Source organism: Pelobates fuscus, chromosome 3 (assembly GCF_036172605.1).
Source record: "Pelobates fuscus isolate aPelFus1 chromosome 3, aPelFus1.pri, whole genome shotgun sequence".
Taxonomy (NCBI): domain Eukaryota; kingdom Metazoa; phylum Chordata; class Amphibia; order Anura; family Pelobatidae; genus Pelobates; species Pelobates fuscus.
This window is the reverse complement of record NC_086319.1, coordinates 92611578-92631203: the sequence shown is the minus strand read 5'-3', so window position 1 is coordinate 92631203 and position 19626 is coordinate 92611578. Positions and strand designations below refer to the sequence as shown.

The 19626-nt window shown below is 42.1% G+C and overlaps 1 protein-coding gene across 1 annotated transcript in view; it reads right to left on the bottom strand.

The window, feature by feature from the left end:
• Positions 1-12373, bottom strand: part of UBTD2 (ubiquitin domain containing 2) — a 102490-nt gene extending 90117 nt beyond the window's left edge. Inside the window, exon 1 of the mRNA XM_063447357.1 lies at positions 12195-12373. Within this exon, the coding sequence (XP_063303427.1) occupies positions 12195-12264 (70 nt within the window). The 5' untranslated portion in view covers positions 12265-12373. The remainder of the gene's footprint in view (positions 1-12194) is intronic.
• Positions 12374-19626: the final 7253 nt, after the last annotated feature.

Genomic DNA, 19626 nt, shown 5'->3' with positions numbered 1-19626 from the left:
CTACTAATAAATTTAATATAAAACAAAGTATTACAGTACAGGATTGAAAATAGGTTAACACAACATATACGAGAATTTAAATGTTTTATTCAATTATGTAAGTTTTAAGAGAAGTGACAGTATTCCTTTCACACTTTATCCAACAGATGAGTAAGCAATGTATTTGACATTTAAATTCCCTCCATGCATTATTTTTCACTGTCTTGTGACTTCCCTCTTTGTTGCCATCATTTAAAAAAAATAAATAATTAATAAGAAAATTATTATTTTATTTTTACAGAAGGGGGGCATGATTTCCTTCTTGTGTAAAATGGTATCTAAGGCAACTCCTGGCTACTTAGCTCTGTATAGGATTCAATTACTGATGTAAAAGGGTTTAAACTTCTCACCGATGGAGTCCTTTAACGTTAGGCATGAAGTAACAGCTGTTTTGCCAGAACATATTAACATACCCAAATGTCTACACTGTCATTGATATATGATGTTAGGCACCTAATGAAAGGACCTAGTGTCGGCCCCATCTGGCAGAGATGGGTAATGATTAGCTGAAGAAAACTGAATATGGCTTCTGCACGTACATTGGTTATGCGTTTTTACACAAGTTCAGTGGAAATAAATGTGGTATTTAATTCACTTCCCTAAGAGCATTAGGTACTGTAGTGATAGAAAATACTCATCTGTGTACAAGGACAATATCAGTCAACCTGTGCCACAGACATTCTTGAAAGTTACCTGTATGTCCCTTTAACTTGGTAACTCTAGTTATGGGTACCTAGTGTATGTATACACAGTTAAGCAATTCTGCCCAAGAGAGATTATACAAAACATGCTGAACACACCATGTGACTTTTTTTATTTCTAGAATGCTTCATCCATTAATTACAAACAATGGTAAATGCATACCAGAGTATCACTTTAAAAAAAGAAAAGAAAAAAGTATGAGGAATGCACATATTTATCACCCAGGAGTAAGGTCCATTTAGAAAAAGATTTATTACTGCTGCAAATGACTGACTGATAATGTTACTGTTATGAGCTTCAAGTAGTCTAGTTATGTAACACTGATAATGAAACTGTGCAGAGCTTGTGGTGTTTGATGTACAATGTTGACAGTTTTTGAAGATATTGCAAGGTTAAGATTAAACCTGAGCAAACATCACTGGATGACTAAAGTACTTCTAAGTACTCATTTTAGGTCATCCTGAGGTATATTATTGTAAATATAAAAAACAATAAATGGCCCAGTTTGGGGAAAATAAGACATTATATGCTTGACCCAGTACTTTCCTAATTTAAACACCTTTTTCATTGATGGACAAGGCACCACAATTTCATAATATACCATTAGAACAAAGTAGCTTCAGCTAACATTCCACATTCAAGTGATAATCAAGAAAATATTTATTGCTCAAAATGATCTAATAGCTGTGGGCTTCTCTCTACAAAAAATGATTTGCAGTGTACTTCAATTCAAATGGCAAAAAACACCAAACTAGTATGATTTCTTCAAATTAGCTATATTTGCCTACATTTTGCAATTCTGACTTCAATTCTTACAATTTTGAGTTTCATGCAAAACCTGGTAAACATTTTAAGCAGCACTCTTGTGTTTTGTTGTCTCTCCTAGCCATGAAACTAATTTATCGTCTGGCTTGATTTTATTTTTCTCTGATATTCAAAATGTCTCTTTTTAAAGTTATCGCTTAAATAGAGGACGTATTGCATTCATTGGGCTAAGGTTCAGTCAGAATGCAATTAGCTTCAACTGCTTATCCTTATCTTCCAAATTACTTATATCCTGAAACAGCCACATAGTACTGCGATAGAGAGAGCAGGGATTGGCAGAGACACTTTATCTATACAAAATAGAGAAGTACTCATCTATTACAAAATTTGACACAGAAAAGTATATTTTCCCCTTTTTTGTCCATATGTTTATCTATATAATGTATTTAATAACAATACTCCAGCTTGGAGGGTTTTGTAAATATTTGGATTGAAAGTACACACGCAAAAGAAAAATTATAAAATATTTACTACTTTGAAAATGGTCCCACATTTAAAATGTAAGTTTAAAAAGGACACACTTGGGGACGTGGCTGAGTGCCGAGGTGAACGGACGCATGAAGTGAGAGCTCCCGGTCCTGAACGACTCAATAGCTTGATATAATCGCAGCAAACACTGCCTTTTCCCTTGCCCAAAAGGGATCTAACCTTACCTTCCACAATGGCACCAGCGAAGCAGAAAAAGCTCACAGACCCATTCCGCTAATCTAAAAAAAGACTGCTCGCTAGCGATGGAGACGAAAGCCAGAGCTCTCACAGTCATCAAAGAACCAGCCGGAATCAGACCATGAAACGGGCAATTACACGGATGCACCAGTGACCGAGAAATGGTTGTATGCTATACTGCAGGTGTTTAGGGTCACGCTTCAATCTGACCTCAAGCGAGTGACATGTGAAATAAAACGGGAAATCTCGGAATTAGCAGAAAGGACGAACTGCCTGGAGGTTCGTACTGAAGAGCTTTGTTCAGGGCATAGCGAACTGGCAGACACTGTGCAACACTTGGCTGAGGAGCACCTCCAACACAAGTGTAAGCTGGCGGACATGGAGGACCACTCGAGGCGGAACAACGTCCGCTACCGCGGGATCCGAGAAAATTTGGCGGCGGAGGCACTGTCTGACTACATTCTGGGACTTTGTAAATCACTGCTGCCAGATGTTAAGGACAGTGAGTGGCTGCTAGACAGGGCCCACCGCTTCACAAGGCCTCCAAGACTGGCCCAAGATATGCCATGCGATGCGGTGGCGCACTTTCATTATTTTAAAAGAAAAGATGCACTGCTAAATGGGGCAAGAAAGATCATCAAGCTGCCAACTATATGCGGATCTGTCGACATTAACGATAAACCGTCGTAGAGAATTTGTGACGGTGACGAATCTGCTACGAAACAACAACAACGTACAATATCGCTGGGGATACCTGGCTAAACTAATCATATGGAGGAGTGGAAGAAACATTGCTAACGAACCGGAGGTGGGCATGCGCCTCGTAAAAGAATGGGGACTTTTTCCTATCCAAGCACAAGCGGATCCGGCTGCCCTTATCGCCAAAACGTCTCCAGGGTGAGTGGGAAATGGCGGGATTGCCTAATAAGGCATGAAAACGGGGCCAACTGAACTTTCTCTCACCGGAGCTTAGACCATGGGCACGTAATATATCCTTTGATTTTCAGATGACATGAGGTTACTATGTGACTCTGGGCATAGGGGCTTACCAAATGAAATGGTGTTACCATATATGTCAGATATTGCATTGAATTTTACACTATGGGCAGGAGTGTCGGACTGCTACAACAGTTTGAGTTGTTGGGGTAATTAGAACCAAAACGTCCACCCTTCCCCAATACCAGTTAAGCTCCCTGAGCGTTGAGAGATAGGGTCCCTAGGCAGTAAACTGTACAGTTATGCCTCGTTTATCCCGTAAGGCAGTGTTGATTATGAGTTTACATTAAGGGTCGTTTGTACCTCGCTCGGAACACAGAGTATTCCCCCAAGGATGAGAGAATCGGCAAGCCATAGTTGGTGGCTTGCGCCTCATCTACAAAGAGCGCCAACTGTAGTGATGGCGCTTTGTGCATACTTTGGTTTATTTTTCAGGTTGTTTTTGTTTCCCTTCTCCTTGAGTTTTCACATTAACTCTTACAATACTATCCAGACCATGGAAGTGATAGGGTGGGCAAGCATACTACTGATGTGGGGCCATAACTAATTCCCTCTCTATACTGTCCTTGAATTTCAAGGGCCTTAATAGCGCCCACAAGAGAAGGCTAGCCTCTCAAGAAATACGTGCATCCAAGGTGGCTATAGTATGCTTACAGGAGACCCACTTTTGTGTCCGTAACCCCCCTAAATTTATTGTTAAGCAGTATACCCAAGCTTTTCATGCTATGTCCCATACCAAATCGAAAGGAGTCTATTTATTTTCATAGCGACTGGCTCTTCTCCCTTACCAAACAGTATGTAAGTCGGGATGGTAGACTGTTAATAGTGGTGGGCTCTCTAAATGGCCTTAAATTGACTATGATATCTCTATACGCCCCAAATGACACCCAAAAGTCTTTCCTAAGCATGGCCTTCTGCACAATAGGACAACCCCAGGAGGGGCATAATGTAGTATGTGGAGACTTCAATTGCACCCCTGACCCTTCGCTAGATATCAAGCAAGCCCACAACAGGCCGTCTAAACGTAAGTCTCTCTCTCTCAGCCAACACCTAGCCAAATTGCTACAGACTCACGACTTTTACAATGTATGGCGCAACTTATATCCCCGCACAAGGGATTACACATTTTACTCGCTGGTTCATATGACCTACACAAGAATTGATCTCTGTCTCTTTGAAAAGTGCACATTGCCGCATGCAATTAGCATGCATATTTGTCCCATAACATGGTCAGATCATTCGCCACTACTAGTAACAATCCTGTATCCAGCCAGGGACTGCGGCACTTGGTGATTAAATTAAGCATTGCTAGATGACACAGATTGTCTACTCAAAATCAAATCTCATCTTACCACCTACTTTGAAGTCCACAAGCACTGCCCAACCCCGATTGTCACGCAATGCATGGCACATAGGGCAGTAATGCGAGCTGGGATCTCTCAAAAAAAAGGCTGGTTGCATGAAACAGAATAGACTAGTTCAGGAGATTTCGGCCATGGAGGCCACACACAAGATGACCCCTGCCAAGACATATCATAAATGGCTGTTGTTTCTTAAAGCTGAACTTCATACCTCACAACTACAAACTACTGAAAAACACACGAGATATTTGAGTCAATCCCACTATGTAGCAGGCAATAAAGCGGATAAGCTCATGGCCAGGAGACAAGCAAAAATACCTCCAATACAACATTCCCTACTTCACTTCTAAACAGGGGGATAAGCTATACAATCCGCAGGATGTGGTAGATGATCTAGCGGGTAACTATGCTTCCCTATATCAGCTACAAAATGACCCTGAAACGCACCAGCCATCTCAAGCAGAGATAGACCAATTTCTAGATTGTGTACACCTCCTTCACCTATCCCAAGATCAGTGCACATTCCTTGACAGCCCATTTACGGAGGAGGAAGTTAATATGGCAATAAAATCTCTCCCCAAACCAGACGGGCTATCCAACTATTATTAAACTTGCACCACAGCTGACCCCCACATGTTTATCTACCTTTTCCGAACACTACCCATTGCGCTACCAAACAAACTGCTCAAACTCTTCCAGTCTAACTCTTCCAGTCTTGAAGAGGAAACAGCCTTGAGTGGCATATCGCAGTTTAGGGCTTCCATACACGAAGGGGGGGGGGGGGGGGGGGCTATTGCTGGCACAAGGACTATGCATACTTAAGACCTCACATCCATCCACCACCCGGTGTGGATGTCCCTAGAAATTGCTTGCCTGCAGCCACATGACATTGCTCACTTACTTTGGGCGAACACGTTTCTCCATGCTATGCTAACTATGCTAATGTGTTCAAGATTCCTGTTGAACTCATGGCTATTCTGGAGTCCAAGTATTCCGTATAATAATGAGCTTTTCCGATCAGCGGCTCTAAAGGCGCTAACTACCCTCTCCCCGGATCTCCCAGTGTCAACGTGGACCACCAAGGGCACGATACAGGACTTACTTGAGGGAAATTATATTAAGTTGTTCCCAGACCTACAAAAGACAATATGCTCTACCGATGAGGGATATGTATGTCTATTTAAGAGTAAAAAATATCCTACTATCAGTGGTACAGGATGGGCAGAAACAACCTACAGCGGCTTTGTTGTCGCTTCATCAGGTACTAGTAGTAAAACAGATTAAACCGCTATCTCTGTGTTATAATGCACTGATCACAGGCACGGCTCTAGAGAAATTGCCCTACATGAGGCAGTGGGAGAGGGAACTGGGCAACACATTTTCACAGCCAAAATGGCATGAAGCCATGGCTAACATGAAGCAGGCCTCAAGGAGTCCCTCGCTCTGGGAAGCCTATTGCAACATCACTATGAGATGGTACAAGTTGCCGCACAAGTTATCACGTATATATAGTGGCTCCTCTGCGCTGTGTAGGAGATGTGTAGAGCAGACGGGCACTATGCTGCATATGGTTTGGAACTGCCACCACCTTGATAAATTCTGAGAGCAAATTCGAGATGTCATTCTCACAACCACTAAACTCAACCTCCGATTATGACTGTAGTACTACCTACTCCATATAATCCCTAATATGGCCAGCAATCTTCACCGCAAGGTAATCTTAAACATACTCACGGTAGTTAAAAATCTGCATAGCGCTCAACTGGAAAAGTAGAACGATTCCGTCGCTAGACGAAATAAGCACTAGACTAGACACAATTAGTTCTTACGAACAAATGGTGTGCAGGATGAATGACTGTGCGCCTGAATTTGCCAGAGACTGGAGCAGCTGGTCGAATAGGCATAGGGCCCGATCACACTGATAACTCTTATAGCTAGGATGGGTCTTGAGGAGACATGCAACAGGAGTGCAAGAGTGCAGTATTAACATGGTCATAAACTGAGGAACTAAATATAAGCCGGAGGTTAATGGGGTACTAGTGCATGTAAGACGAAATGTATCACAAATTAGTTCAGGTAACTGTGAGAACTCCATACCACCCTTCCCTGTCCTTTTCTTTTCTGTACCCCCATTCCCATGTAGGTTACTTCATAATTAAATGTGATCAGTTTGAACAATAGGCAGCGAAACAGGCAGACACGTGGCAGGAATTGGCTATGGAATAATGCCAGATGACAATCTGCATCATAGCATGGCATCATACTGTAAATACTACAGAGAGGTACCTAGTCATGATGCCACAATCGAGAGTACCTGGTCTATCTTAGATGCTCAGTAATGTATGAAATCTGTTTAGCAAGCGGTTCTTGCCAACTGTTAATTGTTAATGGCTGATTACCAACTGCCTATTATTCAAGAGTGCTGTACTACTATGTGTGCTTCAATAAAAATGATATATGAGGAAAAAAAGTGGACACACTTGAAAAATAAATAAGTAACAGAATGTCTCTATTAAAAAAAAATATTTTCCTTAAATTGAACAAATTGACCCCTTCAACCAATGAGGAGTCTGGTTTGCAAATTGTTGATCCTTGAAGAATGTTCCTTCCAAGCCAGGGCTTTGTTACAAGACATTGAATAATGCTTTCCTATGGGAAAATCCTAACGCAATCGTGGCCATTGCCGCTCATGTGCATTAGGCCTCCCCCGTTGGCTGACATCGGCGAAAGAAGGAGCGTGGGCGGAGCCTGACCCAGCACCAAGGGACATCGGCACTGGATTTAGGTAAGTGCCTGAAGGGATTTTAACTGTTCAGCACAGCGGGGCGCCTTAGAAACCTATAGTGCAGGGACAACAGCTTTGTTTTCCTGGCAGTATAGAATCCCTTTAAATAAAATGTCTCTCTGTGCCCACATAGATAGCAGCCAATCTAATGGAGACACCAATTCAATGGTTTATTCAGAAAACAAAGAATTGTTGAGAGTTGAAAAGGCGATTGCAAATGTTAACAGTGTCAAACTAGAATCATAACCGTTCAGCCCTGGAATTGTACCTAAAAAGTTGCAGTAACCTTGAATTATCTACAATTTCAGAATCTCTCATTGCTACTTGCCAACTGTATTCTACGTGTGATCCCTGTTAAAAAGAAGGAAAAAAAAATAGAAGCAAAAGGATGCATGTGACTGTCAAACTTGTTCATGATACACTGGTGTATTTTTTTAACTGATAGATTTACCACCATTGAGTACCATTATATATAATTAAATAACTTTTTTTCTAAAACCTTTACTTCCAAGTGGTATTCCAGCCTTCTTCACTCTTAATCTGCAATCATTTGAAGAATTACGAGAGCTAAAAAAAATAATAATAGTCACCAGGACGTTTGTAATAGGTAAGGAAGGGGTATATGCAGATCTGTGTTGTATATACCTTTGTGTTTTAAGATCTAAAGCTAGATCTTAAGATACGGACATATTTTCTGGGAAAAACAACATTGTCTAGTAAAAAACAAAACAAAGTAAAACAAGACTCCCATAATATAAAAGAAAAAAAGCTAAACAAAATTTTTTTTTTTAGTAAAATCTCACAATTCATTTGAGTAACTGTAAACAAATGTGTTGCCAATGCAAAAATCGCCAGTAAGAATACACCTGCTAAAAACACACTGACATGTGGCATGGGTTTAACTAACTAGTAACTTGTGACTGTCTATGGTATCATAAACTGATCCTGAGAGATCTTAACATAGAATGTCCTACACATGTAGCATTAGAAGGGGACAATCAAACTATGGAAAATAGAGAGGATGCTTTGTGTTGTTAAATAGATCTTTAAGTAGTAAACTTTGTTAATGGCAATGAATATCATTTGTTCTTAAGGGGAACCTGTAAGCACCAGGATTTCTCCAGCCTCAGCAATGCAAACACTGCCTCTTCTGAGAAAAGGTAGTGTTTACATTGCCAGCTGGGTACACCTCCAGTAGCAATCACTCTCGCAGCCAGTGGAGGTGCTTCCTGGTGTGGTCCTGCAATCTTTGCAGGATCGACATTGTGAATTTTCATGCTTAGCAATGCAGAATGTCGCACTAATCCCAGTACTGCCCTATGGGAAAGCATTGGATTAGCAGAGGTTGTGAGTAATGAGATCTTCAGCCACGGAGATAATGGCCGCCACAGAGAGACTGGTGTGCAAGGGGACTAAGGGGGAGTAAATCTTATTTTTACTTCTAAGGGGGTCCAATAAGCTAACCACATTCACGTTAGGAATTCATATTATATCCTTTAAGGTTTCACACTTTCAGCAACAAAACATGTTGTGACGGAACTCCTGTATCTCTGTCAGAGCTCCCTCTCGCTGGAAGTAAAAAAAGCTTTGAAGTGAATATAGCCCTTTCCCCAAACACCATATGACACTTGGTGAAGGGTAAAACAACAACACTTTATTTAGACAACAGGCACATATTTATAGGGACTTCCACAATTAGTGGTCGTCAACAGGGACAATAGGTTCCTTGCCTGGTGCCGCTGTGTCTGGGGGATAACTCAATTAACTGGGGATGATTTTTGATTAAACTTCCAGTCAAAGACGGCACCTTACATCAGTAACCTCAAAACATAACTTTCTCCAAGAGTATGTCGACAACTGTCGAGCAAAATGTCCACAAAGCGCCTGGATCAGATGTACCCAGCACGAGTAATTATCTAGTGACGTTTAGCCAAGCTGTGGACATTTTCCAATCCGACGCAGAGTTCCAGGCTGCCGCAGCCCCGTAATGTTTACCTCCTGATTCTGGAGAAAAAGGGCTCTCCTTTCCTTTCAGTGTGCTTTGATGGTTCTTCATATTCCTCATCTCCTCTCCAAGTAGTACTCTGGGGAACTGAGTGGCGATAAGTGTAAGTTGCACTGGGCAGGAGCCTCGTACTTGTCTGATTTTAGAGTTCCAGACATATAGCTTCTGATCCTGCAGAGCAGTCCCAGGGATGGAAAATGGAGCGCTTCGCTACATGGGGTGTATGGAATGAAGTAAAGAGCCTAAGAGAGTGATTATGATCTTTTAGGGGGAGTAAGACTTTGAGTCCTGCACCAGTTGAAGCATGATCGGAGCAGGCCACGTCACACATTTTGGGTTTTTTTTGCAGAATTTGCAAATGCACACATTTCTAAGGAGAATGTTCAAAGGTTTATGTAACAAAAATGGGACATCATATTTTGAGAAAGTATTCCAACCCGTTCCATTCAACGCATCCAATGTCATCTCAGGTGCTATTACATGGCATAGTTAAAGCCACCCATGTTATCTAGAATGCTACTACTGTTGGCTAGAACCAATGTCTAAAATATAATCTAAGACGCAATTAGTGCTGGGCAGAACTCTAAAACCTCCAAATAATCTAGAATGCTAATGTTGTTGGGCAGAACTAAAGCATCCAATTTGATCTAGAATGCTACCAGTACCGAACAGATATAAAGCACCCAATAAAATATTTGCAAGAGAAACTAAAAAAATAAGAAATAAAAAAAAAAAAGCTGTTGAACTGGGCCTTTAGTTCACAGAGAATACCTGTTTGAAGGTCATATTCAAAACACTCGAGTAAAAAATTGGTTTTATTTTATTTGAATTTTTTTTTTTTTTAAAGGTTACATCGAACTAAAACACAACTAGAAAATATCTTGTTTCAAATGCTAGGTTACAGTGACACCAAGGATAAGTTTCAGAAAAGTAGGGTTGGTCAGTCTAACTACATATACACTAATCCCGTGGCTCATCTACCTCTAATGATCCAGGGCATTTGGGTGTGTGTATGTCTGTTTCAATAATGATAGTGATAAATCATGCTTTTGGCCTAGTGGGGATAGGGCAAAGAGAAGCTAAAGAAGAGTGTGCAGGAGACAAAGACCAGATGCTATAGGAAGCACTGGAGCGATGGTGGGAGAGAGGGAAAAAAAATAACAGCAGGAGGTAGACACAGCTGGCAAACAAGGAGATGTCTATTTACCAAGTTCAAGGGAAATCTGCCTTGCAGCAGGTCAGTTTCCCTATGACATCTTTTAACATCTGTGTCAAAATGAATTAAGTCCTTTATCGTGTGTGAATGTGGAAGTCAATAATTTTAGTTCCGTAGATCTGGTAAAACTTACAGTAATGTCAGAGAAAATAAATCTTGGATAAATTTGAAAAAAGCTGCTGGTTAAACAGCAACATATATGACATTCTGCTCTGACAACTATTAAACGTTCACCAATATATCATCAAACAAATATGTTAAAATATGATTAGGCCACCTAACATGACCTAAACGATATATATATATATATATATATATATATATATATATATATATATATATATATATATATATATATATATATATATATATATATCTTAAAGTACCACTGAGGTATTGAAACAGCTTCTCAATGAAACCCAATAACAAATACGAACTGTGTCCAACATTCACTGCCTTTCCTGCATTATACATGGCAAAATAAATAATGTAACACACCAAATGTAGCATTTCTGCGAATAGCAGAGTTGCAAAAAAAAAAAAAACCACACAAAAAACGGTTTGCTATTTAGAACCCACGGCCTCTACTGTCTCCAAAGTTTTAAAAAGAAAGTTGCCATTTCACTAAATGAGAAAACAGATGATCAGAAGGTCAAGTGACCTGGAACTCAATATTCCACAACTCAAGAAACTGGGAATTTGACAGTTCTCTATGAGGAGATGAGAGGCTGGAACTGGCGGATTCTACCAATACTTTGTTGCCAGTTGTGTTCATTATTTAGAACAAAGGAGGTGGTTAATGTCACACCGTATTAATGGAGTCTATAAGTTTAGTTTCTAACATAAAAAAACACTTTAAAATTGTGTTTGCACAGGGGCGGCCAAAATGCAGACCCTCCACCCAACTGTTGTAGAACTATCATTCCCATGATGCTCTTCCAACCTTAACAACTGTGGATTTACATCAATGGGAGTATGTATACCATCAGTGTCAAATAACTAACAAACCAAAAAAAGGTTTATATTGAGTGACAACAAATGTGTTCTCTCTGAATTGTAACTATGTATCTGTCCAGTTACCCCAGTGTTCTGAGTGAATCTACAAGAAGATGTAATTCTACTTGATTCAAACTGTCTCTCTGTTCATCCTGAATGACATGCCAACCTTTATAACCCCTATGGCTGCTCCACCTACCCTTACTGTGCCCCTGCCATGTGGGGTGGTTGACATAACAGGGTGTGCTTAGTGCCCTCACCAGCAGGTGGTGCTATCAGTAACATTATTTTCTACTCTCCCCCTAGAAGGGGCATACACTGGGTTAGCCCCTGTTCTTCATGTCCCTAGAGTGGGCATTATATGAAAGCATGGGTGGGCATCCCTAGCAGCTGAAGTACTACAACTCCCACAATGCTTTGGCAGCCTAATGCTGTCAATGCATCATGGGAGTTGTAGTTCTCTAACAGCTGAGGGATGTGCCTTAAAGGGTCCAGTATCAGACAAAAGAGCAGCGGATCCGTTTCTCCTTCCCCTCCTCCTCCCCTGCCTCTGCCCTCTCCCCACTATCCCTGGAGCTTTCCCCCCTACCCCTGCCTCCTCACCTCCGGTCCCGTCCGAGTTCTCGTTCAGGCTTCCCGAGGAGTCGTGGTGAGTGCCCACACACCCTCCCATGGGTGCCGGCGGGGGCAGCCTCGGCCGTCACGGCTCTCTCTATCCTTCACACAGACGGCGGGCGCGCTCACGCAGCGCGACCCCGTGCGCGGGAACGGCGAGGAGGAGAGAGAGCTGCGGAGGGAGCGCGCAGATCTACGTCACACATCCCCCCCAACCTTCTCCACCAGCTCCACCAGCAGCCCGTGCTCTGGCAGAGGTTGTGACGTCACGGGCGGCATCGTGTTCTCTGTCAGTGTGTGAGCTGGGACTGTACCCTCCTGATTGTGTCCGCTGTTACCAGGACGACAGGGACACTCATACACAATGTGACCTCTTTTACCCATTTTACACATTATCCAAGAGTATTTTATTTCTGCTATAGTCTATAGAATTTATAAATTATATTTTGCATTATGTTTACTATTTGTTAGAATGGAACTTTGGCACTGACCTGTCTCTTCACCTTGAATTTAAGATATCTTAAAATTATGTCTTATGTCAGACTGCAATATTTTTAAAGTATATTCCTGAAAAAATTTTTTTTATATATATACACACACAAATAAAATAAGCAGAGGGGAAAGTTTACTAGGCTCTAGTTAATTTAAATGTGGATCATACCCTGGTGCTGTTAAAGAAGAATGTTCAACAAACATTCTATTTACCAAAATATGTCAAGGACATTTTAACTGGCTGGACAGCTCAGCCTGGGAGAATCTTGCTTGTCAAAATAGATGGACTGGAGAAATTCTCTCAATCAGAGGAAGCATTTTTTTTCAGTTTGGCTATCCTAGCCTTGAAGGAACACAATAGGGTCAGGAATACAAACATATATTCCTGACCCTATAGTGTTAATAACACTATTTAGGTTTCCGGCCCTCCCTTTGTCTCCCTAAATCGGGTTAGAACTTATTTTTCAGAGCTGTGCAGGCCTGCTGGCCCTGAAATAATCAGAATTGACAATCCCAGCCAATCCAAGGCAATTGTGCAGATGCGGCAAACCGCAGCACTGGCCAATCAGTATCATGTTTTTTTTTGTTGTTGTTGTTGTTGGACTAACCCAGTAAATGTATATGCACTATGAAAAAGAGCATTTAGAACCAGGGCTGCCATCATAACAGTTAGGGCAGTTATGGCTAACCTTGACACCATAAATTGTTTCTGGATTACATTTCCCATGATGCTCAGCTAGCTTTTAGACTCTAAAAGCTAGCTGAGCATCAAAGGAAATGTAGTCCAGAAACAATTTATGGTGTCAATGTTAGCCATCAATGATTAGGGCCTCCTTACAGTTCTAGTGGTTGTGGTCCCATCAACACATTCACACACATACATAGACACACGCTCACATACTCATGCTTACTCAATGACAGAAATACATACATAAGATACCAATACAAACTGCCAGGCAGACACACACACTGACAAACATATACACCTTGTATTGTGACAGCCATGCTACGGCACACGTACACACACAGTAACAAACAGGAATGCACAAACACTAACAGAAACACACAAACTCAGATATTGAAATCTAAGTAATGTTATCCTCCCTCTTCTTTGCCTGACCTTTACCATAAGTGTGGCTTACCTGGAGTCTCTGGAGGAAACGAATGGGCATCACCTCCTCCTAATTTGGATGTGCACGAGGGGTGAGGGGGAGCTGTACTGACTTGTAAAGGATCTGTGCCATCAGAGAGCCACAATGTGGTCTGTTTCCCAACCAAATTACTATGTCTCAGAGAAGGACTGCGCTTCTTAACAGATTACTGGCCATACCCCCACTAATAGCAGCCATGTGTATACCTGCAGTGAGAGACTGCACTTTAGTTGAAATGCCATTAAACTAATTTTAAATTGTGATTCTTATATAATATAATAATACTAATAATATGTCAGACTGAGTGGTGTAAAACAGGCATGTATTCTGGTAAATACATGTTTTAAAATCAATACCACTCGTAGCCTGCTCACAGTTGATCAGACTTGTTTTGGGAGCTAATAGCATCTAAATGCATCCATGGTGAGATTTACATGTCATGTGCCTGTAAAGGATGAACTCTCAGGCATCTGCCAGCCATCGCTTGCTCCATGATTTAGAGATAATTCACAAGAGTTAGCAGTTAGATATCTCAATCCATACCCCCTCCCTCCAAAAATAATAAAAATAAATAAATACAATTACCATACACAAAATAAAAAAATGTATAAAATGTATCTAAAAAGATAAAGTATTTATTCATAGTCTGGGGACATTCCATAGTAGATGCAGCCCCCCCCCCCAACAGTCCCGATTTCAACGGGAGAGTCCATCTGTCCTGGTTTAATTTCCTGTTGTCCCACATCCAGGGAGACCAGAGAACTGTGCGGGCAGCTCATCATTACATGGCCAGCTAGATAGGGTTCTTTGGTGCTTCAGTGGATTGGCACAACCCTTTTCTGGACTCGCCAGCTCCTTTTGGGGCATGCCCACCCATTATGAGCATCGCAGTTGACTAATGCGTTTATTTGACCAGGGTTTACTGTGGAGTCTTATCCAACGGGCAGATCTATTTGTTTGGGAGATTAAAAGGAATCTGATTTGTTCAAACCTCCTGAAACTTACTAATACACAAGTCTCCTGGAAAAAAAAGCCCTGAGTACACTCTAGCGACCTAGCCTATCACCATTAGCTATCAGTTAAAGGGACACTATAGTCACCCAGACAACTTCAGCTCAATGAAGTGGTCTGGGTGCCAGGTCCCTCAGGTTTTAACCCTTCAAATGCAAACATATCAGTTTCAGGGAAACTGCTATGTTTACATTTGGGGTTAATCCAGCCTCTAGTGGCTGTCCTCCGGACAGCCACTAGAGGCGCATCTGCGACGCTGGAGGCAAATTTCGCCTCCATTGCGCAGAGCGTCCATAGGAAAGCATTGAGAAATCTTTCCTATGGACACTTTGGATGCGCACGCGGCTCCAGTAATGTCGGACGGGGGAGCTGACGTCGGCGGGGGAGGAGAGGTCACCGGCGCTGGAATAAGGTAAACTGCTGAAGGGGTTTTAACCACGGGAGGGTGACCCTGAGGGTGGGGGCACCCTCAGGGCACTATAGTGTCAGGAAACCTGACACTATAATGATCCTTTAAGGGATTGTATGGCAGTGACATTATCTGACTGCTAGAGAGGTTACATTTCATTAAAAAAATCTTGCATTGGTTCTAAAGGAGGAACAATGAAAACGTTTAGTGTCTCTTTATAAAAAAATTATTTTGCTTTCTCAAAAATACATTTTGCTTTTGTTGTAAAATCAAATTAAACATTTCAAATTCAGTTGCTTCTTCTTTCTTGATAATTGCACTTTAAAACATTTTCTCCATAGCTATATTCTGATTTCTTGTATTTATTTGTGTTTGCGTTACATATAAATTGTTACACACTTTTTAGGAGACAAGTCAATTCATTATATCAATTATAATGAAAAACAGACATCCAAACGCATCCCTGCTTCTGCAGAATGTGTTTCTGTGGACTATTTTATCTAAATTGAGCACAACTGTTCAGAAATCTCATCAGTCTGTCTCTGGCATACTTTATTGATTTAAAGTGTACTTTAAAAGATAACTTTTTAGATGTATGATCAGATTGGTGGCAAATGTATATATATATAGTATGTATATATATATATATATATATATATATACACACAGGGCTCAACAAATCCCAGGCGCCAAGTCGCCACGGCAAATAAAAATTTCGCCCTGACGCCTGGGATGCGGCCGCCCTGAGGAGCATGGAGGCAGGCGTAATGATGCTGCGGCCGGAATATGACGTCATTCCGGCCCCGGCATCATTACAGAGCGCGAGGGAGCAGAGAGGAGCTACAGGCAGAGTACTGCTCCCTCATACACAGGAAGAGTGTAGCCCCACTGGACCCCAGGAAAGACCCTCTCAGCTCTCCCGAAGGTAGGGAGGCTGAGTGGGTTTCAATTAAAACAAAAATGTGTGTGTGTGAGAGAGACTGTCAGAGTGTGTGTATGTGTGTGTTAGAACCTGTCAGTGTGTGTGTGTGTGAGCCTGTCAGTGTCTGTATGTATGTGTGTGCGCCGCCTGTATGTGTGTGCAAGCCTGTCAGAGTGTGTGTGTGTCTGTGAACGCCTATATGTGCGTGTGTGTGAATTCCTGTAAGAGTGGGTGCGTGGAAGCCTGTTGTCAGCGTAAGACTGTGTGTGAGCCTGTCAAGAGACTGTGTGTGTGTGTGTGCGCGAGCGAGTCTGTCAAGAGTGTGTGTGTGCCTGTCGAGTGTGTGTGTGTGTGTCTGTCAAGAGTTTGTGCGTCCAAGCCTGTTGTCAGCATGAGTGTGTGTGCGTTTAAGTACCTGCACCCTCCGATTGTTTTTACTCACTTTTTTCTCCATTTTCTCACGCCGTGCCAGTTTCCCCATGGCTGAGATGATCAATCTTTATGATCTCAGCTAAGCCAAGGGAAAGCATTGGGAGGATTTTGTGCATGCGCAGCAAATGTACCAATCCTCATCTCCTCATAGAGATGCATTAAATTAATGAATCTCTACAAGGAACATTCAGCACCTCCATGCAGAGCTTGGAGATACTGAACCTGGGGGCAGTGACCCAGGACTCTCTAGTGACCGTCTGAGTCACTGTTACTAGAGGTGTTACTAAGCAGCAATGTAAATTCTTCCTTTTTACAGAAAAGGCTGTGTTTACACTAAAATGCCTGCAGGGACAGGCTATAGACACCAGAACAACTACATCAAGCCGTAGTGGTTCTGGTGACTATAGTGTCCCTTTAAGAATTGCATTTTCTCGTTGAAAATGACTGGCTCCTAACTTGTTTAACTGGCTCCTAGGTTCCACACTAATTTGTCAAGCCCTGTGTATATATATATATATATATATATATATATATTCTTTTTTTTTTTTAATTAAATATTGAAAAGTTAAGGTTGTTTCTTAATTAAGTAATAAGCATCATGAATGTACAGGCACATATAGCACTAAATAGTTCTGGAACATGAGTTAAAGGAATACTCCAAACACCTATGTGTGAAGACTTTGTCCGCTATTTTTATTTTACAAAATGTGCAGGTTTCAATAGAACTTGGTACTTGGAACCTTGTTACAGCCCCCTTGGATGTCAATAAAAAAAACTGTCCCGTTGCTTCCTGGTTGTTTAGCTCAGTGGAGTTAAACTCAAAAGACAGGCAATTGTACAGCCTTGCGAAAAATTCTAGTTGAGCTGCATTTGGAAATCTGTGATTGAAAGTCACAGAAAGTCTAGGCTGGGGAAGAAGGGGAGGGCAATGTTAGATATTTTTTATTGCATAGACAGCAGTCCGCAACAGATCTGCTGGTTTTGTAGGATTTTTGGATATATCCCTAATGATAAAATGAAGCAATAAATGCATGCATTTTTTCATTGCGGGCATATCTACTAATTTGTTAAAAACAGCAAGTGGAATGTTCCTTTATGGAGACAAACACGCTAGGCAAATTTGACTCACTTTATTTAATGAATTAGATAGATATATCATTTAAAGTAACTGTATGGGCACCATAACAACGTAGATGAAGTTGTTATGATGCCCAGAGGTCCCTGGCGCTTTCTTACCTTATCGGTTTAACTTAAGGTTGTAAAAGAACCGAAAAATTCTGGCCCAAGGCATTGTGCTGCCTGAATCAAAGGATGAAATGCAACCCCTTCTCCCCTCACCTCCCCCCCCCCCCCACGCTCCCACATCCCCAACAAAACCACACCAAGCAGAAAACACCCACATCCATTATGCTATGCAGTGTATATAGTGGATACAGAGTGTGTATTTGTGTCGTGGATGCAGTGTGTGCAGTGGCTGCAGTGTCTGTCGATTGCATGCAGTGTGTGTAGTGAATGCATTGTGTGTCTGTATATTGGATGCAGTGTGTGTGTACTTTGTAATGGATGCAGTCAGGGCCGGACTGGCCCACCGGGATACCGGGAAATTTCCCGGTGGGCCGCGGCATCTGGGGGCTGCGCAGGTATGTGCCACCGGGTGGCCGGTCCGGTGGCACACTTAGAGGGGGCCGGCCGTGCTCCACGCTGGAGCAGCCGGGCTGCAGCCTCGCCAACACTCCTAATGCTGAGGACTGAAGGAGGAGGGAGCATGTCTCTCTACCATGCTCCCTCGCGGTTCCCACAATTCACAGCAGCAGCTGCTGTGAATTGTGGGAACCGCTAGGGAGCGTGGTAGAGAGACATGCTCCCTCCTCCTTCAGTCCTCAGCATTAAGAGTGCCGCCGGACCGGCGAGGCTGCAGCCCAGGAGCTCCAGCGTGGAGCACGGCCGGCCCCCCTGACTCCTCTCGGGTAAATGGGGGGGATGGGGGGAGGTAGGAGAAAGGTCAGAAAGAGAGAGAAAGAGACACAGAAAGAGACACAGAAAGGTGAGAAAGAGACAGAGAAAGAGAGAGAAAGAGACAGAGAAAGAGACACAGAAAGAGAGTTTAGTGTATTAGCATGTTATATATTCACAAAATGGCTCTCAGACATTGTAGTAAATAAACTTCTCTTTACTTCAGTACACACACATAATGACATAACACCAAAGAGACTAAACACAATAGAACAAGTGCATAACTTCACTATGATGCCATCTACTGGAAGGTGGACTGCATAAACCTCAATACATAACACTCCTCCCCCCTAGACCTCAAAGTCTTTGAGATAACTGGGAGGTTTAATATTTCGTCTTGGGCGCCCCAAAACCGTGTTTGGAACTGCTTCACCTGGACCTTCAGTTGTGCCCATCCCTTCTTCCTGTGCTCTGTCAGATGGACCGCACAGAACTGGTTCTTCAATAACAACTCCTGGAGAACTGAGACCTGTATCATCCAGTGGTTCCACATCATTTGGTATCACAGAAAACCCAGTATGACTGGGACCGGCAGCAGGCACAATCTCATCACTCCGTTCCCGAATCTGATCGACATGCCTTCGTAATATTCTACCATCAGGAATTCGTACTTTGTATGACAAAGGTCCTGTGGCCATAAGTACTTTTGCAGGTATCCATTTAGGCCCAGACACATAGTTCCTGACATAGACATCACTGTCAGGTGCAAATACTCTGACAGTAGAAGCATTATAGTTCTTATTGAATTGCAATTCTTGCTTCTCTTGTAACTCAGTTGTCAAATCAGGATGTAAACGATCCAAACAAGTTTTAAGACGCCGGTTCATAAGGAGCTCTGCTGGACTACTACCGGTGCTTGAGCAAGGTGTCACATGTTGTTGCAGAAGGAAATTTGCAAGTCTACGATTCCAATCTCCTTCAATAATTCTCTTTAATGAGTCTTTGGTAGTCTGAACCATACGCTCAGCTTGACCATTTGATGATGGGTGA